Raw genomic sequence first — 26,054 nt, 5'->3', positions numbered from 1 at the left:
TGTGTATCTGAAGAGCAGCTCATGGACATTAGTTCCAGTTGGCAGCAGCCAGACGCACTCAGAGTACTCTTTAAAGTTTTTCAGGAATCCATCACGTATTCGTTTAATCGCTCTTGACCCGATTTTGTCGTTGAGATAAGAAGATTGATGGGCTGATGAAGATAGTGAATTAGGCTGTAGGCGATGAAGTGCGCTCTGGGGATTTGGAAAAAACCATTATTGCAAAAAGAAAAGAGACATCATGAGTTGGTACGAGTACAATTACATTATATCATATCAGCACACTATTCCACTTTAGGATCTATCTTTATCTGATCTGCTCTGATGAAACACAAGTATATATGACATGTATAGGTTGTATCAACACAGGATTAAATCGTTTAATTGCCATTTTTTCCATTCTACTTTTAATCGATCAATCAATCAATAAAAAAGGGTTGGATTTAAAAAGAACCTCAACACGGCCACTACTACAGTCCTCTCCAAGACTGGAAACATGGACCAGACTGAAGACAAGGAATTTGAGGAAGAAGAAAAACGAGCCAAGCAATAAGTAGTTTTTTTTTTTTATATATATATATAACTCTTACTGTTGGCGCAGCAGTGTCACCAAAACTGAATTTTTTTATTATTATTTTGAATTTGAATATGGATCCAAAGACTGGGAGCAAAAGCCGAAAAGTTGCATAAGGAAGCAAGTGGATATGCTAAAGCTCTGCGAGGTAACACAACACCACATCAAAAAAAGATTCATTTCATGCATTTTGCCATGTGGAACAACAGAAACACACAGCCCATCATTTCATTAACAAACAGACAGCAAAACAAAACAAAACAAAACAACCAAAAAAAAAAAAAAGAAAAAAAAAAAGACATGGGATATTAAACGCATCGTATTTATACTTTTTCTTTTTTTTTTTTTTCTGTTTGATACCAAAAGAAATGACAGCTGTTCAAATCAGGATTGCAAACACGTTGGAGCAATGCTATGATGATAGTCAGTCAATGGCGGCATCCGGCATCAAATACAAGGAGACTATTACCAAAATGGAACAATTAACAGAGGTTAGGGACATGTTAGTTAAACTTTCATTAAGAACATCTCGATGAACATTGGACTAAATAACGGATTCCGATCTGGTGGACACGAATATGTTTATATATATTTATTTTGATAGGATGATGCTTATCGCTCCACAGTACTAGAGTCTATTGGCAGATATTACTCCTACTTCCCAGAGATCAACGAAGCGATCCGCCGTCGCAACAAAAAGTTACTAGATTACGACAATGCCCGATCCAAGGTCCGGAAGCTAGTGGAGAAGCCCTCGGAAGACAGCACAAAGTTACCACTCGCGGAACATGAAGCCAATGCGGCCAGGGATTTGTACGAGACCATCAATGCTCAATTGACAACTGAGCTACCCAAGGTGATTGATTCCAGAGTCACCTACTTGGACCCGTCCTTCGAAGCGATCGTCAAATCACAGCTATCGTTTGCCCAGGACTCTTTCAATGCATTGGAAAGCCTTCGACAGTACTTCCCTCCAGAACCACAGGATTATGAACTGGAGCAGCAGGCAGACGGTATCTTACAACAAATGCGTGACTTGACGATCTGTGGACTCACGAAAGCATAATACCGATAAAAAGCAACAACAACAATAACAACAAAATAAAAACCATCATAATAATAAATAAACCAAGAGGAAGAGAGACAGAGAGGGCCAAAGTTGTGTCCGAGAAAAGCCTAGTAGCCTTTGGGTAGCCTTAAAAAATGGGGCAGAGGGAAGAGGAATTGTTCAACAAAACTAAAGGCAAAAAGTTTTTGATCTTGTGGATTAGCCTACCTTCTAGTAATGGTCTGGGATGTTGCAAGGATCAAAAAAATGGCCCCAATTATACGTCCAATGCAACAAGATCAGACTATCTTTCTTGCCCTAATATCCAACACTTTGTCGCGTCGTATAACGTCATTGTTAGAGTATCAACGTGTATAGTCTATCTTTTTTTTTTTTTTTTTTGCCCCTTGATGTTCCCTCAGCGTAAATATTGGCCAACCTTGTGTTACATCATTTAATCATTCCTTTCAGGCTAATGCGCCCAGAAGAAGAAGAAAAAGAAGAGAAGAGACTAGTTTTCTAACAATTATGCATCTCTCTGCTGCACTTTACCCTCCGATACCTTACCAAGCACACTCATACTAATCCTATGCTCCTTGTAAAGGAAAAAAAGGAACAAAAATCGCTCAAAGGCGTGTGAACGCGTACGAGAAAAAAAAGGTGCTGGTCGTTGGTATAAATACAGAGAGAGTTGGATCCATCTTTTTCTTTTTGTTTCTTTGATCTCTACACCCTTTTATTCTCCAGCAAATCAACCTGCAAACCACTTCAGACCATGCGCAAGTCATTCATCACCGTCTTTGTTTTTAGTGCCTTGGCTGCTGTCAGCTCCGCGTTCTGCGTCAAGGACCGAGATGATTGCCCCTCTGGAACCCATGGGGTTGAAGATCCAGTGTATTGTGTAGAAAGTGGCTACTCTTACGACCACCAGTTTCTCTGTGCAAGAGATTCGGTCAAGACTGTCGGTATCCGAGGCCGAGTACCACCCCCCAACCTGAGGGGAGCTTGTGTCCGCGAGTGCGATCACTGCCCTTCTGGAACTCATTGTGAAAATGAACCCGAGATCTGTAGGGATATGGGCTTCCCTCCTCAATATCACTTGCTTTGCGTCGGAGGAGATCCCAACTCTTCTGAGAAGAGCTCTTGCCACTGATCAAATTTAGATGGACATGTCCATATTGATTGAGAAATATCTGTACAGTTGAAATAAAGACATAAAGAGAAAAAAAAAAAGAAAGTATTAACAGTGATCCAATGATCAGTAAAAGTGCCATTGACAATGTCAGTTAAAGCAGTAGCAGCATAAATGTTCTTGGACGTTATGTAGTAATAGTAGCCGGGCTATATATGCTTTATAAATGTTTGGCATCAAACAGATCATCATTTTCTCCTTTAAAAACAGGGGCATTGGGCGCGTTATTTAACGACATGTTGGACCTTGGTCGGACGTCAATTGAAACAAAGGAATCTAACGCTTTTTTTTTTTTTTTATTTATTTATTTATTTTTTGTTAAACATTTTTGGCGACACAACAGTTAGTGCTAAATGTATTCATACTAAAAGACAAAGAGATTCGACATGAACATTTATTGGTAAAAGCTCCAGCTGAATAGCCTCTCTCTCTTTTTTTTATTTTATTTTATTTTATTTTTTTAGGTCTAAAAGTGATAACCATCTCCTCAGATACGATGATAGGGATATAATTGGCTACTGTTGCTACTCGATGTTCACGACCATCCATGCTGCTCTTACTTTAATTGGCATTCCCAATGATGCTTCAGCTGATCATTGTTGAAAATTACAAGCACTGAGACCTTTCTTTATTTCATTTATACAGATATTTCTCAATCAATATGGACATGTCCATCTAAATTTGATCAGTGGCAAGAGTTCTTCTCAGAAGAGTTGGGATCTCCTCCGACGCAAAGCAAGTGATAGTGAGGAGGGAAGCCCATATCCCTACAGATCTCGGGTTCATTTTCACAATGAGTTCCAGAGGGACACTCATCGCACTTGCGGACACAGGGATAAGTTTTAGCAACAGGTGCAGGTTTGGGGATGGGGTTGGAAGCGAAGCCACCGACGCAAAGCAAGCGATAGTGAGGAGGGAAGCCCATATCCCTACAGATCTCGGGTTCATTTTCACAATGAGTTCCAGAAGGGCACTCATCGCACTCGCGGACACAGGGCATAGTTTTAGCAACAGGTGCAGGTTTGGGTTCGGGGTTGGAAGCGAGGTCATTGACACAAAGGAGGTGATATTGAGGAGGGAAACCCAAATCCCTACAGATCTCGGGTTCATTTTCACAATGAGTTCCAGAAGGGCAGTGATCGCACTCGCGGACACAAGCTCCCCTCAGGTTGGGGGGTGGTACTCGGCCTCGGATACCGACAGTCTTGACCGAATCTCTTGCACAGAAAAACTGGTGGTCGTAAGAGTAGCCACTTTCTACACAATACACTGGATCTTCAACCCCATGGGTTCCAGAGGGGCAATCATCTCGGTCCTTGACGCAGAACGCGGAGCTGACAGCAGCCAAGGCACTAAAAACAAAGACGGTGATGAATGACTTGCGCATGGTCTGAAGTGGTTTGCAGGTTGATTTGCTGGAGAATAAAAGGGTGTAGAGATCAAAGAAACAAAAAGAAAAAGATGGATCCAACTCTCTCTGTATTTATACCAACGACCAGCACCTTTTTTTTCTCGTACGCGTTCACACGCCTTTGAGCGATTTTTGTTCCTTTTTTTCCTTTACAAGGAGCATAGGATTAGTATGAGTGTGCTTGGTAAGGTATCGGAGGGTAAAGTGCACCAGAGAGATGCATAATTGTTAGAAAACTAGTCCCTTCTTTTCTTCTAAGCGCATTGACCTTTTTCGAAAGGAATTACAAGTGACGTGATACAATGTTGAACATTGCTTCAACGAATGGAAAAAAAAAATTACGTGTATCCCTCCACTAGGTGAATTACCGTAATCTGGCAGTGGTCCTGCTTTATTTACAGGGACACAAAAAAAAAAAAAAGATCTAGTCTGGCTTTTTTAAGAAAGATGTTTTGTTTAAATGTCAATTTACCATTCACTACAGTCCGTCCCTCATTGTCCCCTCATTGTCAGTGGAGAAATTTATCCGCTACGAGCGAGGGGTGATAAAATGAGTGGCTCATATTGTATGTCCCTCCCGTGCTGGCAATATTTGTTATAGACTATAAATGCTTTTTAGGACAAAGTTATCCAATCAAGTCGTACATTTTCCCAACAGACAGTGAAGGGAATGAAATCATCTAATTAGACCCTTCCCCCATCTTGTTAGAAGCAAAAAGCAATGACTTAGTCAAGTTGAAGATTGAGAGGATATTCAGTATCTCAACGAATTTTGGGCTCTCTCATTACAGCCAGCGATAAATCACAAACGAGTTAGTATCCATGACAAAGGCAGGCTTTGGATTGAGATCAAGCCAAGAGCAAGGGAACAAATAATTATAATAAAAGGAAAGAAAAAAAAATAATAATAAAAAAAAAAGAATCAGAATGATCAGTAGCAAGCATGGATGTTTACTGACCAAAAGAAGCACTCATCACACTTCCATTGGTGTCAAGCTTATGGAAGACTCAGATATTTGGATACTAATATAATAGAGACAATATTCGTGTGAGGAATCTTTTTTTTTTTTTTTTTTTTTTTGCCAGATTATCAGACCGTGGGAGCTGAAAAGATGATCTATATCTTTGAGGCTATACATGTACACATTGCTGATGGCTGTGAATAAGGGATGTCACGAACGTACTGTAGTCAGGAGTTTGGTGGATGAGATTGTTATGCTTTCGTCAATTGATGCCATAAATAGTCGTTAGCGTTATAGACATACACCAATCCAAAACAAGAAAACTAACCAATAAAAAAAGAGTGTGGGCCTTTGCGTGCATGAACTAGCGAATTTAGTAATGCTCATGAACAAACTTGATTATCATTGCTTAGCAGATCATTTTTTTAGGATCAAACCCCCTACATTTGTGTGCATGGACTTTGATCATAACCATTAACCAGGGCCAAAAAAAAAAAAAAAAAAAAAAAAAAAAAAAGATGGGATTCCTTGTCCAGATTACAAAAAAAAGGCAGATGTTCTCGAACCCGAAAGTTTTCCATAGGGTTGTTGGTATGCGGTCTACAGTCGTCCCTCAGTTATTCGCGAATTACTGAGGGAACTGATCTGTTTTTATTCACTTCAATTCAATTTCAATTATATTGGTGGGCTCCTTTATTCTTTTTTTTGAATTTTTCATTTTTTTTTAAACAGCCACCCTATGTATTTTTCACTATTCTGCATACAAAACACACAAAAAATAAATAAATAAATAAATATATTTATTATAAAATATGATTATTCTTTACTGCTTGAATCTCCATCAAGACAGGCCCTCAGTCTGCTCAATAAACTTGGGTTTCTTCTGTGTTCGGTCTCTTCATTTCGTATTGCACGTCTATCCATGAAAGCCTCAATGTGGTCATACAATTTATCGAGTTCTTCTCTCTCTTCTTTACCCTGTGGCCTTGTTAGGATATCTTTGGTAAGCTCAAAAAAGTCGCGCGATAGACCGAGGACAACTGTAGGATCCTTTTTTTTGCATAGGCTAGTCTCTGGCGAGGAGTACCCACCATGGGGAACCTTCTGGATTGTACGGTTACGCAGGACAGTGCAAACCATTGAAGGCGAATATTCTTGCCTTAGTGCTGGACTAAAGTCTGCATCAAGATCTTCGGCATCTTCAACCTCCTCCTCGTCAATAAAATCGCTATCCTGGTATTGACGAAATATAGTACTGAATTTGGGATTGGCGATCGTCATCATTGCACAATTAGTAATAGATTGTGTAGGACCTTCGACATGGCACATTGTGAGATAATTGAGGATTGTGAAGTCTTTTTGGTTATTGATGACATCTGTCAATTTTTCGTATTTTTTGATCAAATCATCTTGAAGTTCCTTTAATCTATTGTCAACGGTATCCACCCCGAGAGCCCTAAGTTGCTTATTCACATTGTCAGGCAGCGTTGGAACATGGGCAAAGCAATGGCGAATACAAGCAGGGGTAACAGTATTCCATGCCCTCACCAAGCATTCCCAGAGAGAGGCATAGTTAGCTGTAGCTGTTGATGATTGGAGATTCTCGCGAACTCGAGCTACTGTCTCAAGCATCTCTTGGCTGTAGTGAACCTTGAATGAACGAATAACACCTGCATCCATAGGTTGAGTGATAGATGTTGTGTCTGGAGGAAGTCGTACTAATGTAATATTACTAAGGCCAGCTTCCTCTCCTCCACAATGTCCTGGTGCACTGTCTATGAGTAGTGCAATTTTGCGTCCCTGCCTTTGCATATCCTCATCCAAGTCCTGAAGCCATCCATCAAACAAAGGTTTGGTCATGTAGCCGGAACAGTGTGTATTTGAATCGATTTTGCGTTGAGTGTCTTCTTTTAAACCTTTGGGCTTATGTTTTGATAGCACAAATAGCTTGCGTTTGTCAGTTCCTGTGGAGTTGCTGCAAATAAGGATTGACACACGAGCTGCACGAATAATTTTTGTTCCCTGTACAGCGCCTGCTGCTAGGGTTCTTGCTGACAATGCTCTAAGATAAAGGCCAGTCTCGTCGCAGTTATAGATGTCCTCTGGGTGGAATGTAGAGAGCAACTTCTTTATCTCCTCCATCCGAGCCTTACAAGATTCCATATCGACACCTCCACTTTCTCCATGTCCAATCTTTGATGAAATTCCTGATCGTGTCTTGAATCCATGAAGCCATCCTTTCGAAAAGGCAAACGATTCGGGTATCTCAGTCTCCTTATAATAGTCCTTCATGATGCTCCACAGTATAGCTCCTGTTCCTCTTAGTCGAGCCTCTGTTACAATGATCTTGAGTCTCCTTTGCTCTTCAAACCACTTTAGCAGCGCTTCTTCAACGGCCTCCATGGTCCTTGAGCTAGTTCGAGTAATAGCCTTAGCAGCTTCCTCAGACTTTCCATCTTTCATACTCAATAAAGAATCTCTTTTATTCCAAATCCCACTGGCAGTGAAAATGTTGATGCCAAGTCGTCGAGCAATAGAAGATACTGGGGTTTTGGGGTCAATATCCTTGGCTTTTATCACTTCATTGATAAATTTTATTTTGCCATAAAGTGTGATGGAGTTATATGTGTTGCCTTTGGAGCTGCCTTTCGCGACTTGTCCACGCTTATTTCTTATAGGCTTGGCAGATTTCTGGTTTAGTTTTCCTGCCTCAGCTGAATTTGGAGCTGAATTTGCTTTTTCACACGCAGACTTTGATGGTCGAACTGGAGTAGCTTGACTTAATCGCTCAATACGGACCCAGTCCCATTGACTACTGGGTACTTGTGCCACACTCTGCTGGGACTGAGGGGAGGAAGCTGACAAACTCATAGAATGAAGAACACTTGGGCTGAAGGCAGTTGTTACATTCTTTGAAGGTCTTCCTCTTCTCCTTGGTTGACTTGATTGCAAATTGGATAGACTTGAGTCTATAGGAGATAGCTGGCTTGACTGCAGAGGCAGAGGAGACAATTGACTCGAAAGCCCAATAGGGGACGAAGAAGCGGCCATATGTTGAGCTATGGGTATATTGGGAATAGCGGTCGCCATGATAATAGGTGAGTGTTGAGAAAAGTCTTTTTTTTTTATTTTTTTATTTTTTTGGGAAATTTCAAAAAAAGAAAAAAAAAAGAATAAAGGAGCCCACCAATATAATTGAAATTGAATTGAAGTGAATAAAAACAGACCAGTTCCCTCAGTAATTCGCGAATTACTGAGGGACGACTGTAGTTTGTTGACAGGGTGACTAAAATCGTAAAGGGTCAAGAGAAAGCAGAAGAAAAAAAAAAAAGCTTACAGGCATTTTACACAGTCCTATAGAATCTATGTCAGATAAGAGAGACATAAACTAATAGAACTGATCAAAATATAAGCGCCTCATATTTTATTTTTTATTTTTATTTTAACAATAATAGCGTATGAGTAACGATGCAATAAAAGCAAGATGAAGTATTTTATTGCCAGCTTATTATATATATATGTTTTCTATAATGACCAACAGATCGTTAGTCTAATAAAGTCTTCATTTGTTATGGGTAACGACGATTTAGATACAATGACACGTCACGCTCCTTTCGGAACCCAAATTCATTCAGCTCCTCAGGCTCATACTCATCAGGAGGATCGTAGTACTCCCTTGTTGTATAGACCTTCTTGACCCAGATCACATGTTCACCATCTTGTGTTGTAGGGATCTCTCCTTTGTAACCTGCTGGAACCTCCGTACTTCGTACTTGCACATTGTTTTGTCCTTGAGGTTGTGGATATTGTTGTTCAAAAGTCCTCAACTTGTTGATATCGTGCCTGAGCTCATTATCGTGTCTACCAGACACCATGGCCGCGGCAGGCGCAGCAGCAACAGAAGCCATTGTAGTAGGACGGGGCGCAGGAATGGGTGAGGAAGATGGTTTCACAGTACTGACTGGCGCTTGGAGCTGCAAATTGCTTTGTCCCTGGGGTTATGGATAATGTTGTTTAGAGGTCCTCGAGTTGTTGATATCATGGTTACGTTCAGTACCGTATCTGCCGGATGTTAGGGTCGCAGCAGGCATATCAGCAATAGAAGCCATTGCAATAGGACGGGGCGCAGGGATGGGCGAAGAAGATAATTTGGCCCCACTAACTGGCGTTTGGGCCCTCACATTGCTATGATCCCGGTGCTGTTGACTTTGCTCAGCAGGTTCAGTAGCCTTCAATTTGCTGATGTCGTGAGTAAGCACATTATCGTGTCTACCAGGCGTTAAGGCCGCGGCAGGCACAGCAGCAGCAGAAGCCATTGTAGTAGGATGGAGGACGGGGATAGGCGAGGGTGTTGGCATAGCCGTATTAACTGGTACCTGGGCGTTCACATTACTGTGTTCTTGGCCTTGCTGGTGTTGTTGTTCATTAGTCTTCAACTTTTTGACATCGCGGCTAAGCTCAGTGCCGTGCCTGTCGGGCGTTAAGGCCGCAGCAGGCACAGCAGCAACAGAAACCATTGTGGCGGGACGGGGTGCAGGGATGGGTAAAGAGACTGACTTTGTTGTAGTAATTGGCGCTTGGGCGGAGTTGCTAACAGCTAACTCTTGTTGGGGAGGAATCACGGACCGAGGAACGGGTTCGAGCTTCTCTGCCGTCAGGTCGCCCTTAGCATTACTATTATTCATGTCTTCACCCTTATACTTATCCTTATCCTTATTGTCCGAAGCTAGGCTCGAGATGGGAGAAATCTTGGTATCCTGCTCTTTTTTAGGGAGTTGAGCTACTGGGACTTTCATAGAATCAATATGATTATGCGATACTGCTGTATCCATAGATGCAGATACAGGAGAGCGTTTAGCAAAATTTGACTTCTCGTGTATCTGTGGCGTAGGCGTAATCTCGCTATTATTGTACAAAGCACCATGTGTTTGAGCAGATAATGGCTTCGGCGCGGGCGGGCGACTAGGCATCTTCGCCTCCTGCATTCCTACTATCATCGGCTTGGTTGTTGGTGTGGCCAGTAAAGTTGGGTCGATTTTGGGCTGGGTCGATACAGGCTTAGCTGATGTAATATCATCATTTTCCTTCACTGAACCTGTTTGCTGGCGCTGCTCCTGGTATTTGTGTGGCTCTGCCCGGTCCGACTTTGAGGTTGTAGTAGGAATGGTCACAGTGGGAGGGACAGCTGTAGGTGTAACAGTCTTGATTTCATTTTGTTGCTCGGTTAGTGATATTGGCCGCTAGTGTCGGTCCTGATGCTGCTGATCACGTTGCTCACGCGACTTGGGCCAATCATGCAATATTTGTCGCCCCTCTTCCTGCTCATGTAAACTGGCATGTTTCTGGATGCGGCTGAAGGGAGAGCAGCCCTCGCAACAGGCGATACCGCAGCAGGGCCTGCAGCGCTATGGATAGGACGTGAGTCATTCCTTTCATTATGCGAATGCACCGTAGCGTGATGACGATCATAGGCTGGAGCCCCAGCTGGTGGCACAACCGACATGGGACCCCTCTCAGCTCTCTTGAGAGGATCATTCTGACGAGAAACCTATATTTCCCTTTCCTTGATCAGCGGCTGCGGTACAGATGAATCGCTGGTAACTTGGGCCTTGGGAGCAGTGGCGTTTGCAGTAGAGGCCGCGGTAGCCTCCTTAGAAGGCTTGAGCCTATAAGCATGATCCTCATGAGGCTGAGACGCAGGAGTCCTAACAGTCGCTCCAGTGGTACTAGTTGTGGGAACAGGAGAGCCAATAGTTACAATGTCCTTTTTGTAGGCTTCGATAGACGGGGTAAGGGTTGATGTATTTGCCTTAAAACAGAGATCGGTATTCTTATTGTTATTATTTATACCGCTCATACCAGAGCCATGATTCGAATTAGGTGACTCAGTCTCATCTAGTAAGAAATACTGTTCTTCTGAGTTGTCTGGATTGTCTGGTGAGGAACAAGTGCTCAGCTCATGACGATGTTCACTGGGAACAAAATTAGAACTCGACTGTCTAAGATATTTACTTTGAATCACGGATACAGGCGGTAAAGGCTGGTTATGGGTACTCGAAGCTGTTGCGCTATCAGCAACAGCAGGTTTGGTCACTAGCATACAGATGTTGTGTAATGACGAAAAATTAGTGAACTAAATCATCTGGAATATATTATGGGCAATTACCCATTCAATTGATTCTCCTACCATCGTGGCGGCGTTTGAGCTCGGGCGCGGCTAGCTTCAAGTGAACTGCCACACATATCCAAGGCTTGAATGGCTCTTTTCGTAAGAAGAGCTGATGGGTTGGTCATGAGCTACATCAGAATTCTTGTTCGAATACAAAACAGGGGATGAACCCATATCCTCCTTGCGCTCGATTGATTTAGTGCTAGTGCTGTCCAAGATGCCCTGATGCTTATCCACTCCGCGCTCCTTGGCAGCCTCTAATTCGCGTTCCTTGGCAGTCTCCGATTCACGTTCCTTGTCAGCCACCAGTTCTTGCTCTTTGGCAGCCTCCGATTCGCATTCCTTGGCAGCCTCTGGTTCACGCTCCTTGGTAGGTCCCAGTTCACGTTTGCTAACCTTATTGGTGTGCTCGGGAGAAGGTGCGCTATGAGTATTTGGGTTGAGTCATCAAGGTATTCCTGGGCAGTAATGGAGGTAATACTGCACGTCGGAGCAATGGATGGCTGGGACGTAGATCGAATTGCAGGTGCAACGTCGTCATACGGTGAGTTTTGGATCGATGCAGCGGAGTGCCTTGCAAATGAAGAGTACGATGCCTCATTCAAGCTTCCTGACGCGTCACTCGAATGACTCTGAGAGGGCTTGATCGAAGATTGGTGAGTGAGTTTTTCATAAGCCTTATCTAAGGCTTTATGAGGCGCACGATGCGATGTTGGGGTTTGATGCTTGTTGTCGACAGTTGGTAACTGCAGCCCTGTGGCTCTTGCCATCTGCTGAAGTTCTTTTTCTTTTACTTCTTTGCTTAAGTTCCCATGCGAACTAGGACTGTGCCGAGATACTGATGCTGAACCAAAAGTGGTCCAATTATATTTTTGCATGCCTTCATTGTTGTCAAGAGTCGAAGGCTTTTGGCTCCTGGCTCCGGCCGCCGGCTTGCCTCCATTTTCTTTTAGTCCTTTCTTTGAATCTCCGTACGAGTCAGAAGAGCCAGGCTTCGAAGTATATTCTGTCACAGACGATACATGGTAGACTGCAGTAAACTCGGAACGAGTGGATGAAACAGACTTAGAATCAAACTCTGGCTTTGTGAAAAATGCATTATGTAGGATAGATGATTCGAGATGGCTTGTGGATGGTCCCTTCTTTGTTTCGAAGGAGCTAGACGACAGGATATTAAAAGGATTACCAGCAGGGGCTTCAGAAGAAGTAACATCGGCTCCCTTGCCCGAAGCACTAGTGCTAAGGGGCTCTTTACTGTCAACTCCATTGCTATCAAGGCGGCTTGGCTCTTGCTCATCCTCCTTGAATAGAGAGCCCAGCTCTACCTTAGACGTATGGGACTCATTGTCTTTATGACGGAGTGGATGGGCTACTGAGTGTTCACTGTTTTTATGTTCGTGGCTTGCCCCATCAAAGAGTTTGAGTCCACTGGTTAATAAATCACAAATATAAATAATTAATGACCATGTCAAATAAAAATATCTGCGGTTTTCTCATCCGAGTATGATTATAAAGGAGGGTATACGCTTCTCCCTAGCATCCATGTTGCAGTAAGCTCCACATACCTACTTGCTAACGTGAAGCAAATTGCAGCAGAGAAACTACAAGCATCTACTTGCGGACGCTATAAATACAAAGTAAGTTAGCAATAGAAATTGCCAAGAAAAGAAGAAAAGATATAGTGCAAAGCTGGTAAATAAAAGAAAGAAGGAATCCAACAACTGTTCATTTATTCCAGCTTTCAGGACTAAGACAGCACATGTCAATCAAGACGTTCGAAGCGAAACTAAAGCCACAGGGCTACGCGTTAAAAATTATGATCAAGTGCCGATTAGATCAATCACCTATTCTTCTGGGATTGAAGCTCTTTCATGTATTCAACAAAAGAAAACCCGAACAGCATTTCGGTTCCTGAAATCTGGATGAGAACCCCCGTTTTATATCCGGTACTAACAAGCTCTATAATTGGGATAACCTAGGCATCACCAGGCCTTACGCTTTCAAAAGCTTATAGCACGGCTAGTGGCTTTCGCGGTAATCCGAAATATGCGTAAAAAAGGCTTCAACACCAGTAAGGGATCCTAATGCGTGTATTAAGCGTATACATGGGCTGAATATGATAAGGAACGAGTGCTGTTATTTCTCGGAATATTTCAAGCCATTGCTCTCTGAATCAAAAGGCTTTTTTTTTTTTTGGGCAACTGGACATCTAAACCTTGATGACCATCCAAACTTCATATTTATATGGCTACTATCCCCTTAACTACTGAAGGCCTGGAATGCACTGCATCGTGGATCCCTTTGAACAACACCATGAAGAAGACGTATAAAAAGGCGGGCACAACTCATTCATTATCCTTACTCCATTTTGTCGTCTCTTTGTCGTTCTTTACTTATCTTCCATCTTCATACTCTAAACCACGAAGCTTTTGAGTATCATGTATGAAGCTACTATCTCTATTTTATTTATTTATTTTTATTTTTTATTTTTTTTAAGATTTATGAGTTACTTTGTTCATACACCTTAACACACAGATTCACTTCTATTCTAGACATTACCGCAGCAACTTCGAGCTTCGATAGAGCATTAAGCTCCCTATTACTACAAGCAAAGAACCTTCCAACGCAAAAAAAAAAAAAAAAAAAAAAAAAAAAGATGGACGTGAGGATGCTAGCAGTTGTGATTGCTAATGAACCTGATAGATGTATCGCTGTGTTGTACAAACCTGGAGAGCCTATCTTTTACTTGATGAAAAGGATCTCTGACAAGTTGGGTGAAGATGATGAGGATGTTCTCAAGCGCGAGCTTTATTTGACAGGCACAGGAGCCCTCCTGGAAAAAACCTATGCGTCCGTGGATGATTATGATATCTTTGGGAAGACTCTCATCTATCGATCCCATAAAAGAAGTGACATGATGATTTATTTGCAGACACTGACAGGAAAAACCCTCAATTTGCCCTTCAGACACGCATGGACCATCAATGACATTAAACGAATCGTTCAGAAGCAAGAGAATATCTCTCCGGATCAACAATGGCTGGTGTATGAAGGAAGGTATCTTGAGGACGAGAAAACGTTACAGGACTATGGAATCCCACCCTTTTCTACTCTACACTTGATTGTGCTTTTTGAAATGGAGAAAAAATGAAAATAAAAAGGCGTTCAATTCACCTTTTTTTTTTTAAAAAAAAAAAAAAAAAAAAAAAAGAACAGAAAGGAAAGAACTTGCATCGTAACAATATCTGACTTCTTCATTTCTTCCATTGCACTATTCTTTCCCAGTATTTTTGACTGATCTTACTTTGACATCAATATCACCTCCAACATTTTAGGGTTATTGTGGCTGTGGTTCTGGGCAAATGAATTCAATGATCGAATCGTTAAGAATGGCAGATTCGGTTTTCAGTGAGCTCAGTTAGACCTCCCATTAATGGAGAGTTCGCGCTTTTGCCAAAAATCGTTACAACATGACAGCAGCACTTAATACATAGAAACAAAGAAAGGGGACTGTGTCATTTTCCTCTTTTTTCTTTCCCACACATCCATTCTTGGCAAGACCGGATGCAGCACAAATCTGTGTTCGAGTATCCAGAGCTCCTGCATGTCCTGGCTCCTCTCCTTTCTCCTGCCACGCTCGCAACCTGTCTTTGCCTGAACAAATCCATTTGTAAAACATTGCTGCCATATCTCTACCACCACATTACCATTGATCACTACGCTACATACAAGGATGCTTTTCTAAAGTCGTTTTTAACTTTGTCACCTGAAGCTGCATCAACATCAACAAAGACAGTCTCTCATGATGACAAGAATGATCCCTTGAATCATACAAAACCGTGCTCGTTTGTTCACCTGGAGAACTGGGGTCACATGGTGCATTCATTATGTCTTTTTATGGATGAAGATCTTCCAGATGAAAGCCATGCCATTTTCCTCAACTCAGATTTTGATCCTTTTAACTACCCTGACAATCTCTCACAACCATCATTCTCAGCCTCATCACCAGTTCGGGAAGGCAGACTACATGATGTATCAGAGTCACAGATTCAGATGGCGATATTGTCAAAGATCTTGTATCTGTGTCCAAACTTGAGAACCTTGCAGATTTGTGTCAAGGATGCTCCGTTAGTCAAGCAACTTGAAGATCTGCAGTTTCAGCTGTATAGACGACAGATAAGATTTAATTTTCCGTATTTAAAGGACATCAAAATATCAAGACTCTTAAAAACAATTGCGGCTGCTACTGTTCCCATTCCTATTATTACCAACGCCTCTATAATGAACGTAATGACGAGTGCATCCACTATTAAGACCGCTCACGCAGCTACGAATGTCATGACCACTACCAACTATACAGCCGTTGAACATTCTTACAGTAGTCTTTCCAAACTAGTCATCTTGGATTCGGAAGGATTTGATATTTGGTCTGTCGAAGCTATTGTCCACCCAAGGATGTCTTCATCACTTCGAACACTGCACTTGGTCGGATGTAGGCAGCTTACAGCTCCTCTTATCCATCGGTTGCTCCAATCACTTCCCAATTTAAAAGATGTCGACTTTCGAACTCACTCTTCTCTTCCAATAATTGGACAAGGACCATTATCCCTGACATCATCGATTAGTCTGGAGGGCCAAATAAATTTAGAACTACATCGACAGCCTCATCTCCAGAATGAATATTTGAAATTGGCAGAAAGTCATCTACCTTTGTGGTCTTGTTATGACCAGCTAGAAATCCTTCGAATCAGCGTACCTGGAATGAGGGTGGATCGTCAGTTCAACAAGCTTAGACTATTAGATGTACTGGATACGCTCCTCGAGCCTGTGGCTTCTACGCATGTGGCGCCTTCAGAATACTTTACATGGTTCTCTAACCAAGTTGGTCACCTGAAGCGACTGAAAGTGTTGCAGCTACAAAGTCCACCTCAAATGCCTAATATACAGTCACTATTGCTTACATTGGATACAGAACTCGGTCTGTGGAAGGACCTCAAGAGCCTAGAGGTCTTGGATGTGACAGAGATTCATCATCACATTGGTCTTGAGGAAGTCAGATGGATGAGCGAGCATTGGCCTAGTATAAGGATGATTAAGGGACTAAAGCGAGCTTCAGACATTGCTGAACCAGAGAGTGTGAGATGGTTGGAAGAGAAGCGTCCAGCTATTGTTTTGGAATCATAAAAAAAAAAGAATAATAATAATTAAATAAAGTAGACAGTTTTCCATTAATGTGGTGTATTCCGAAGAACTTGAATTGAGCACTCTGGCATCTCTGATAGCAAAAAAAAAAAAAAAAAAAAAAAATCGAGGATATTGATAACTAGATCTGCGATCCTCGATCGTTGCAATTACAGCGACAATGATCGATACCAAACACTCCAATATGACTACTGATTTGTCTTAAGTAGTATGCTCAGGTACTTAAAGAAAAGTTGCTAAGATTATGCGAAAAAGGAAGCATCTTCCTTTCCATATATTATGCCCCAAATAACTAACCACATCAGCTTCTTTAATAAAAGTGTAGGCCTTGACTGATGTTTATTGAATATGGGCCTTTCGTTCAGAAAAAAATTTCCACATCAATTTTCATTCTGCGCTTACTCCACTTTGTAGCCTTTGTAGCCTTACCAAAACAAATAAGCAAGCAAACTCTATTAGAATTAGACAGCAAGAGAGCACAGACCAGCCTGGCAAAGACGTGCAGATAAAATTTAAATAACTGGATCGCCTTGGTTGCCAAGAGAGAAATAAAAGCAGACAGGATTATAGCCATATGGATGCTTATTCGATATCTCACAGCATGAAGAGAAACTAAGTGCATTTTCACTCAATAGCATTAGAAGGAAAGGGGACAGCATTTCCTTGAAAAAAAAAGATGAAAAAACCTCCAAATTGCGAAGCGCTTTTCGTATGAGAAAAGGTCCCATAACCAATCGACCATGTCAAAGGTTGGTGACAAATGAAAAGAAAGCAAGTCATTAGGTCCTGACAATGTATAAAAAGACCTCTCTTTCCTCTCTCTTTTTGAATCTCCAACGGCCTCTAAAGCGGTGTGTTAGCACGCTCAAGAGTGCTAGCCTCTGTCCAACGAGTTCCATCGTCGGCCTGCAGAACGCTGCAAGCTGAGGATGGCGCGGGTTGGGCTCGAAGATGGCGCGTGTTGATAGACCGCCCTAGAGCTTCTGGTCCTGAGGGCGCGCAACCAGACCATCTCCTCATGGTGCGCCCTGGGCTGTCTGCTTCGCGCCAGACAGGCGAAGAGCCTGGTGCTTTTTTATTGTTTATTTATTCACATTATTTTTTATCCTATTCACAACTGCTCATCAACACTCTACTATTCATTCATTGTGGGGATCAAAGTAAGCTTTCTAGGCTACCATGGTTATATCTTTCATAATGAGAAAGACACAGCTTTTATTATTCTTCCTCTTGATCTCGAGGCTTTGTCGCAAGGCCAGCATGCTGTGGTTGCCTAGAGATCTCCTTTTTCTGCACACTCTCTCAGAGCTGCAGAGCTCTGCACCAAGGCCGTTCTTGTCTTGTCTTGCCTTGTCTTGGCAAGTACGCTATCAAATTGAGACATGTGTATTCAAAGCACCAAAGCACCAAAGCATCAAGGCAACAGCCTCCTGCAGAAGGAGCTTCTCAATTTCGACCATTCCATCGCAACATTGCAACAGCACAACATGCAACACTGCAATTTCATTCAATGAACATTACTGAATCAGTCGCGTCTTCAAAGGTTGTCACACTGTACTTAGCTGTGCATGACTGGCTCGGTACATTTCTAGGTTAAATACTAAGCATTGGTCTCAAATGTGGCCGAGAAGAGGGCTCAATGGGCTTCAGTAGACAGGCACTTCACTCCTTAGGATATCCATAGGCATTTTCACCTTGCAGCAGTTTAATCTTGAGAGGCATTTCATTAAATGGGGAGGAAGCGACATTCGCTCTTAGGTAGGCTCGACTCAGCCCCCTTATAATCCCATGCTCCAGTTATGGAAAGTTATCTCTGCAAAGACCCCAAGCAGATAATGGAAGACAAGTCTTGGTTATGGCAATGAAGGAACAAAGTCAACAAATGGTTAATCATCAACACAAAGACAGTGACATTGCTCAAGCAATCCTAGCTATTTGTCCATGTTTGAAGGATCCATGAATGGCGCGAATGGGGTCTGCTCTGGGATAGCTACACTCTAGCTTCAATAGGATTGAGACACGGAGGAAAAGGCTTGGCAAAATAGCAGATGATGCTCGGACAACTAAGAAAGCTGACGGAATTGAGCATCCTCAGCTTGATTAGCAGATCTGGAAGAGCGAGGATTTTTAAATGCCAGGCTTTAAGCGACATGGGAAGAATCAATCAATTGGCGGGCGGTATGGACTCATGGATCATAGTTTGGACTACATGAAAGCCAGTTTGGCAAATGAACAAAACTCGTATCATTGAAAGAGCTAAGTAATGAAATATAAAAGATATAAAAGTTGGGGTATTTATTAAGCAAACCGTGGTCTGTATTTCTCACTCTTGTCACACCAAGCGGCGAAGTGGAGCTGATGCATCTATCGCTTAAAAAGAGAAATGAGGAACCCTTCATCCTGTCTTCATCCATCGAGTTATTACCGAAATGACAGAACATCATTACCAACAATTCCGAAAGGATGGCATCATTGAAGAAGTTTGTGTCAGAATTGCTTCTACCTTTGCAATCAATGGTAGTCCGTCATTCTGTGTGGGTTTGCAAGACATTGGAGACGTGTTTCCAGATGCACAGCGATTCAAGTTGGATGGACTTCCTGTTCCGTTCCTTACAGATCCTTATGGCAACAGGTACATCATTGATTATGCTGTGCCTTATCGGGTGTCTGTAGAAATCAAATAGAGGAATTCAATTTGGGATGTATATATATCTTCGTATTAGAATCGAACCTCCATGCATTTCATTCTATCCTCACAGGATCTTGGATGTCATCACTAAAGCCCCGCAATCCAGCAACGAAAGCACCATCAATTATTTGCCTACATCAAGCAACTCGGCACATCTGGCCTCTCAGGTCCCTCTTTTGCCATCACCAAACTTGATTCAATCACTCAACCCGCTTCATACTATTCACAGCAGCGCACAATTCGAGGCGATCATCTCTAAGCTTGAAAAGATTGCAGGGTTGCTGTTAGAGGCCAAAGAGAAGGACAACAAGATGAGTGATATATTGCTGCAAGCAAAAGAGAAGGATGACAGGTTGATTGCTCTGCTGCTGGAAGCTAAAGAGAAGGACAGTGAAATAACTAAACTGCAGAATATGCTTATGCCGGAATTGAATACTAAGGAGGAAGATGTCAATAAGGGGCATCAGGCACCCAAAAGTCTTGCTATCCTTCAAAAACATGCCCACACTATCCTCTCCCAGCAACTTGAGCTTCACGAATGCCCAATTCCTCGACTGTTTATCCTTTTGCCTGTCGACAACACCAAGTGGGATCCACTGAATGTCGTAAGGAACAAGTTTCGTCTTCATTTTCTCTGTGAATGTGGAGACCACAGTGCAATGACAAGCAAGAGTAGCCAGAGTCCGATCCATATTACCAAGCATGACGGGTATGAAGTCCGAGATAGCACAGAGTTCTTTCGCAAGTACGGGAAATACATGTTTATCCTCTTACAGTGGCTCAAGTTTGGAGTGCACTCGTCTGCTTCTCTGGAATCAGTCCCATATTTGATCAATCCTGGTATCGATCGCTCGATCGACTATATGCAGTCACTCTCTAGGCAGGACCCAGCCTTGAGCAACATCACTGCAATCGATGATTATGAAGGACTTGTAGGAGCTGAATTCCGCCGGCTGAGCACATTTCTTCGAAGTAAAGACGAAGACAAAAAATTTGGCAACTTGAGCAGGATTGCGACCGAAGCAGGTCATGTCAAATGGGTTTGTCTCGACCACTATATTGCGACATACAGGGGAAAAGGACAGAAAGCATTTGAAAGCGCAGTAAGGATGAATGGTGGCAAATATGATTTGCACCTTGGGAAAGCGGTTATCACATTGAAATCCAGAGACAGAGTTGAAAGGTTCTTAGACGCCTTAACCAACGCAAGACGTGTTTACGAGTTGGATATTACATTTGACTGGGACTGGACGGAGACTGACCTTGAAGCATTTGAGAGTGCTCTAACTCTGTCAAGTGTATTGATTCTTCGACTTGGACTTGGACGAGCTCCAGGAAGCGTCAGTAGGAAAGCGTTTTTAACATCTACACAACATGAAGCACTTGTTCGCATCATGGAACTCAGCAATATCAAAACAATTCATATTGTCCTCCCCTTAGAATTCATAACACTCCTCAGTTTACAGCTCAAGCCAGCGCATCTTCATAAGCTATCCTTCAAGATGAATGCTCAATCGATTGGAGCTAGTGAACTACTAGTTCTTGTAAATACCCTCAAGGCTAACGCAGCATTGACTATTCTGGACTTGAAGAGCAGCTCCATTGGGAAGGAAGGAGCCTTAGCGCTGTCGGAGGCACTCAAGACTAATACGACATTGATTACTTTGGGCTTGAGGGGTAACTCGATTGGGGATGAGGGAGCTTTGGCTCTGTCGGGGTCGCTCAAAGTTAATACAACTTTGACTACTTTGGGCCTGGATAACAACTTTATTGGGGAGGAAGGAGTTTTGTCACTGTCAGAAGCGCTCAAGGTTAACACAGCTTTGTCCGTTTTGGAATTGAGGGCCAATTCAGTTGGAAAAAAAGGAGCTCTAGGGCTGTCAGAGGCGCTCAAGGCTAACACGACGTTGACCACTTTAGACTTATGGTGCAACTCAGTGGGGAAGGAAGGGGCTCTAGTACTGTCAGAGGCACTCAAAACCAATACTACTCTGTCGATTTTAGACTTGGGAATCAACTCAATTGGGGATGAAGGAGCTCGAGCACTGTCAGAAGTACTCAAGGCTAACACGACTTTGGCTACATTGAGATTGGGGAGCAACTCAATTGGAGACGCAGGAGCTCTGTCGCTCTCAGAGGCACTTAAGGCTAACACGACTTTGGCAACACTGAGGTTGGGGTGCAACTCGATTGGGAAGGAGGGAGCCATAAGTCTTTCAGAGGTACTTAAGATTAACAAAAATTTGGCTACTTTAGACTTGAGGGACAACGCAATTGGTAAAGAAGGTGCTTTGGCGCTGTCAGAGGTGCTGAAGGTTAATACAACATTGACAGCTTTAGATCTGGAAGAAAACTCAGTTGGGAAGGAAGGGACTTTAGCACTGTCAGAGGCACTCAAGGTTAATGTAGCTTTGACCATTTTGGACTTAGGGGTCAACTCGTTTGGGGCTGAGGAAGCTGTGGCACTATCAGAAGCGCTCAAGGCAAACATGAAATTGACGACTTTGAGCCTGATGAGTAACTCAATTGGGGAGGAAGGAGCTCGAGCACTGTCAGAAGCACTCAAAGCTAACACAGCTTTGACCAGTTTGAACCTGGCAAGTAACTCAATTGGGGATGGAGGGGCTTTGGCGCTGTCAGGAGCACTCAAGACTAACACAACTTTAACCACTTTGAACTTGGAGGCCAATTTAGTTGGGGATGAAGGAGCCCTGTCGCTGTCAGAGTCACTCAAAGTTAATACGAGTTTGAGCACTCTGCGACTGGGGAGAAACTCATTCGGAAAGGAAGGAGCTCTAGCGCTCTTAGAAGCATGCAGGGCTAACGCGGCACTGACTGTCTATAAATGAAGGAGTCTCTATTGCTGAGCATGAGGCCTTGACGCCATTAGAGACATTCGATGTTGAGTACGCAACATTGATTTTTTTTCTTTTTTGAACCTTTGGATGACTTATTTATATATGGCAGTATTTAATGAAAAATAGTTTGCTTTAAATATATAACTGACTTGTAGCAGTTAAGCGGCCAAAGTGGCGTTGTTTTTTATTCTTCGGTGAAGGCTCTTCCTCTCCTTCCAAAATTATTCTTCATATCAACAAAGTTCATTCTTTCTATTATTAATAGTATATATAACATTTTTAATTCAGTGAAAGACCAGTACACAGCTTTCTGCAACGTGTAAGTGTCAGGTAGCGATGTAACGGTGGCAAGCGTACTTGATTGAAGCCTCTTTCTCCTTGAAGTCGAGAAACCATCAACGGATTACTATCATACCAGTGCAGAGAGCCTGAAGAAAGGGCAGGGAAAATATTCTGCTGCCAAAGATGGAGTATACCTATGACAAAGTCTAAGAGAACTAAAACCACGACTTAGATAAAGGTATATAGCTTATGGAATCGACGGAAAGAATGCATATCTCTGCCCTAGAATCAAGAAGAATAACAGTATTGATGGCTTGTGCAATAGCCAAGTATCCACTGGACTAGAATCAAATGGTATTCTTTGTTATGACTATAAGTAGTTATAGAAGGTCGTATGGATTCCTTGATTGAGATAAGGGCAAAAAAAAAGGCGCATGAGGTACTTGGTGCCGCGCGCAAACCGAATTATCTACACCAGATATGTTTGTGGCTACATTTAGGCTGACAAAGTTCTGAACATTCTCAAGAGGTGCATTCAAACCATGAGAGAAGAATGAAGAAAGTCGTGGCTCCTTGAACGAAGAAAATTCCGCTGATTAGTTACATCTTATCGTTATACTCTTTTGTTAATGTAGCTGCCGGGTGAGAATAGCACCATGCACATTACTAACGTTTCCTTTCAGAGTACATTTGAGATTGCCTGGTTGAGTATCCTAAGGTAGATGCTGGGATACAAAAGATAGGTTGCGGACTATCAAATGAGTGTTGTCCGCAGGCTTGCAAAAGATGAGTGCATTGTCTTGTCCAACTACCCCAGACACGCATTGTACCGCCCAAGCTCTATGGAGCTCTAACTGCCTATTCAATGAGTACCTGATGTGGATAAATAGTTTTGTGTGACTATATGGATCAGAGCTAGACTCTGGTAGTTGTGCCCCGTCTCTGCTGAATGATGCAACTTGGTGACTGTTAGATGCGAGGATGGAGCTGCAAAGCTTACACAAGTATATTGAGTACTGTTGCCAGAGGACCTACGTTTCGAGACCCTCTTCTTCTGACCAGATCTAGCACCTCATACATTGCACTAGCCTATCTTCACTAGCTGAGATGAAAATGAATACGGCTTGGCAAGTAAGCGATATTGTTAACAATGTCTCCATGCTTCAAGCTCTGAATCATTGTGCCTAATATTGCCTCCAATTCAAAAACTATAACTTTGTCACAGCAGATGGCAATGTGCCGACTCTCTGAAGAGTGATTGGAGTTGTAACATGTAGCCGCACATATTGGTCTCCAAAGGCGTATGTTTCCCCTATGTCGTCGTGTCGTAGCTACTGATACAGCCCTCATTGGCAAACGTGTTGCTGCAGACATGATAATGAATCCTATTTGGAATGAGTACTAATACTTTGTTCCAGATCACAAGATGTAACATACAGAGATGCACGTATTTCATTACCGAGAAAGCTGCTTGCGTTCTCGACTGATTCAGGCATGTTCAACGAATGAGGTTGCAATGTTGCATGTTGTGCTGTTGCAATATTACGATGGAATGATCGAAATTGAGAAGCTCCTTCTACAGGAGGCTGTTGCCTTGATGCTTTGGTGCTTTGGTGCTTTGAATACACATGTCTCAATTTGATAGCGTACTTGCCAAGACAAGGCAAGACAAGACAAGAACGGCCTTGGTGCAGAGCTCTGCAGCTCTGAGAGAGTGTGCAGAAAAAGGAGATCTCTAGGCAACCACAGCATGCTGGCCTTGCGACAAAGCCTCGAGATCAAGAGGAAGAATAATAAAAGCTGTGTCTTTCTCATTATGAAAGATATAACCATGGTAGCCTAGAAAGCTTACTTTGATCCCCACAATGAATGAATAGTAGAGTGTTGATGAGCAGTTGTGAATAGGATAAAAAATAATGTGAATAAATAAACAATAAAAAAGCACCAGGCTCTTCGCCTGTCTGGCGCGAAGCAGACAGCCCAGGGCGCACCATGAGGAGATGGTCTGGTTGCGCGCCCTCAGGACCAGAAGCTCTAGGGCGGTCTATCAACACGCGCCATCTTCGAGCCCAACCCGCGCCATCCTCAGCTTGCAGCGTTCTGCAGGCCGACGATGGAACTCGTTGGACAGAGGCTAGCACTCTTGAGCGTGCTAACACACCGCTTTAGAGGCCGTTGGAGATTCAAAAAGAGAGAGGAAAGAGAGGTCTTTTTATACATTGTCAGGACCTAATGACTTGCTTTCTTTTCATTTGTCACCAACCTTTGACATGGTCGATTGGTTATGGGACCTTTTCTCATACGAAAAGCGCTTCGCAATTTGGAGGTTTTTTCATCTTTTTTTTTCAAGGAAATGCTGTCCCCTTTCCTTCTAATGCTATTGAGTGAAAATGCACTTAGTTTCTCTTCATGCTGTGAGATATCGAATAAGCATCCATATGGCTATAATCCTGTCTGCTTTTATTTCTCTCTTGGCAACCAAGGCGATCCAGTTATTTAAATTTTATCTGCACGTCTTTGCCAGGCTGGTCTGTGCTCTCTTGCTGTCTAATTCTAATAGAGTTTGCTTGCTTATTTGTTTTGGTAAGGCTACAAAGGCTACAAAGTGGAGTAAGTGCAATTACAACATGAATGTATAAATGTTCAATTACATACAACTACAGCCCATCACTCAACCAATTAGGAAATCTTGAGATGTAGAAAGTGAATGATATTGCATTATTTTATTTTTATTTTTTTCCCACAGGGCTGCGCCATTATAGGCGATACACACGGAGGAACCATTCTTGGTCTTGCAGGAACACATGGCCCGTGCCTTGATTTTTTTTTTTTTTTTTTTTTTTTTTTTTTTTAACGGCTGAATATATAGTATGTGGACTTTAGTTTTTCAGCTCAGGTTACAACTCGGATATATGTTTTTCTGTATGCAGCCGGTAGAAGTATTAAGATACGGGATTGTACTGAGTGGTAATGGAGGAGGGATCATTACATCCTATTGTTTGCAGTTGAAATTAACCTCGGACTCTTGCCTTGCACAATACTGTTGGACTCCATCGTCTTCTATGGAAATATATATTTTTTTATATTTATGGCATTTACATGAATGGATAGAAGCAATGATGGAGTTTGTTCACATCGTCAAGAGGCTTTTCTCACTATGACAAGACCTAATCAAATGTACATAGCTTTTTTAAGCAAGAGCATCAGATCTTCTCTCCAGATAAACTTTGTCTGATTCGGTTCGAAAGATACACCAATGAATAATACTCTGTGGTATTAACTACTGTGGCATTATCTTCTCGATGGAGTTAAGAATGAGAGACATTTATTGCTTCCATGATATTGACGATGAATTGCAAAATCAATCTTATCTGTTTAAAAAAAAAAAAAAAAAAAAAGAAAAGAAAAGAAAGAGAGAGCAATACGCTTCTGGAGGAGCTTCTGATTTTTTATGGAAGATGATATGACAATGAGGACTTCTTTCTGCAGAGCAGCACAAAGGCTTTAAAGAAATGTTTTCTTGATCAGTGCTCCTAAAAATGGCATATTGTCAGCTCAAGTGATAATAACAAATTTTAACAATTATTTATTTCAACTTCAGACTGTTGTAATTCTTCAAGCAAATAAAATAAAGACTTTTCATAAACTAGGTTAGGGCTATGCGTTA

The 26,054-nt window shown here is 42.3% G+C and overlaps 10 protein-coding genes across 10 annotated transcripts; 6 read left to right on the top strand and 4 right to left on the bottom strand.

The window, feature by feature from the left end:
- Nucleotides 1–212: 212 nt before the first annotated feature.
- BCR41DRAFT_347954 (hypothetical protein) lies at nt 213–1,717 on the top strand. Its single transcript, XM_022023193.1, has 6 exons — nt 213–249; nt 436–549; nt 661–717; nt 892–893; nt 938–1,065; nt 1,179–1,717. Exons 1-6 carry the CDS (start codon nt 242–244, stop codon nt 1,638–1,640), a joined length of 771 nt encoding a protein of 256 aa, XP_021884572.1. The 5' UTR covers nt 213–241; the 3' UTR covers nt 1,641–1,717.
- A 494-nt stretch (nt 1,718–2,211) lies between these two features.
- Nucleotides 2,212–2,775, top strand: BCR41DRAFT_393416 (hypothetical protein; the record flags this gene model as incomplete). Its single annotated transcript, XM_022028559.1, has 2 exons — nt 2,212–2,258; nt 2,370–2,775. 2 exons carry the CDS (start codon nt 2,212–2,214, stop codon nt 2,773–2,775), a joined length of 453 nt encoding a protein of 150 aa, XP_021884571.1.
- A 724-nt stretch (nt 2,776–3,499) lies between these two features.
- On the bottom strand, nt 3,500–4,251 carry BCR41DRAFT_384358 (hypothetical protein; the record flags this gene model as incomplete). Its single annotated transcript, XM_022027555.1, has 1 exon — nt 3,500–4,251. Exon 1 carries the CDS (start codon nt 4,199–4,201, stop codon nt 3,500–3,502), a length of 702 nt encoding a protein of 233 aa, XP_021884570.1. The 5' UTR covers nt 4,202–4,251.
- Nucleotides 4,252–8,756: 4,505 nt separating this feature from the next.
- Nucleotides 8,757–9,095, bottom strand: BCR41DRAFT_393413 (hypothetical protein; the record flags this gene model as incomplete). The annotated part of the gene is made up of 1 exon (XM_022028558.1): nt 8,757–9,095. One exon carries the CDS (start codon nt 9,093–9,095, stop codon nt 8,757–8,759), a length of 339 nt encoding a protein of 112 aa, XP_021884569.1.
- Nucleotides 9,096–9,185: 90 nt separating this feature from the next.
- Nucleotides 9,186–13,671, bottom strand: BCR41DRAFT_393412 (hypothetical protein; the record flags this gene model as incomplete). The annotated part of the gene is made up of 8 exons (XM_022028557.1): nt 9,186–10,406; nt 10,520–10,708; nt 10,772–11,280; nt 11,375–11,419; nt 11,527–11,780; nt 11,900–12,784; nt 12,922–12,980; nt 13,624–13,671. The coding sequence occupies 8 exons, from the start codon at nt 13,669–13,671 to the stop codon at nt 9,186–9,188; spliced, it is 3,210 nt and encodes a 1,069-aa protein (XP_021884568.1).
- A 590-nt stretch (nt 13,672–14,261) lies between these two features.
- BCR41DRAFT_282058 (ubiquitin) lies at nt 14,262–14,483 on the top strand (the record flags this gene model as incomplete). The annotated part of the gene is made up of 1 exon (XM_022020242.1): nt 14,262–14,483. A coding segment is annotated over one exon (222 nt), but the record flags the coding sequence as incomplete, so codon positions are not given.
- Nucleotides 14,484–14,920: 437 nt separating this feature from the next.
- Nucleotides 14,921–16,540, top strand: BCR41DRAFT_414615 (hypothetical protein; the record flags this gene model as incomplete). The annotated part of the gene is made up of 1 exon (XM_022029499.1): nt 14,921–16,540. One exon carries the CDS (start codon nt 14,921–14,923, stop codon nt 16,538–16,540), a length of 1,620 nt encoding a protein of 539 aa, XP_021884566.1.
- An 861-nt stretch (nt 16,541–17,401) lies between these two features.
- On the bottom strand, nt 17,402–17,942 carry BCR41DRAFT_393410 (hypothetical protein; the record flags this gene model as incomplete). The annotated part of the gene is made up of 2 exons (XM_022028556.1): nt 17,402–17,628; nt 17,855–17,942. 2 exons carry the CDS (start codon nt 17,940–17,942, stop codon nt 17,402–17,404), a joined length of 315 nt encoding a protein of 104 aa, XP_021884565.1.
- A 937-nt stretch (nt 17,943–18,879) lies between these two features.
- BCR41DRAFT_206121 (hypothetical protein) lies at nt 18,880–22,115 on the top strand. The gene is made up of 2 exons (XM_022019923.1): nt 18,880–19,190; nt 19,282–22,115. The coding sequence occupies exons 1-2, from the start codon at nt 18,988–18,990 to the stop codon at nt 22,094–22,096; spliced, it is 3,018 nt and encodes a 1,005-aa protein (XP_021884564.1). The 5' UTR covers nt 18,880–18,987; the 3' UTR covers nt 22,097–22,115.
- Nucleotides 22,116–24,015: 1,900 nt separating this feature from the next.
- BCR41DRAFT_393408 (hypothetical protein) lies at nt 24,016–24,556 on the top strand (the record flags this gene model as incomplete). Its single annotated transcript, XM_022028555.1, has 2 exons — nt 24,016–24,103; nt 24,330–24,556. 2 exons carry the CDS (start codon nt 24,016–24,018, stop codon nt 24,554–24,556), a joined length of 315 nt encoding a protein of 104 aa, XP_021884563.1.
- Nucleotides 24,557–26,054: the final 1,498 nt, after the last annotated feature.

Source organism: Lobosporangium transversale (genome assembly GCF_002105155.1).
Source record: "Lobosporangium transversale strain NRRL 3116 chromosome Unknown BCR41scaffold_6, whole genome shotgun sequence".
In the NCBI taxonomy this organism is placed as follows: Eukaryota; Fungi; Mortierellomycota; class Mortierellomycetes; order Mortierellales; family Mortierellaceae; genus Lobosporangium; species Lobosporangium transversale.
This window is presented reverse-complemented; position numbering and strand designations above follow the sequence as displayed.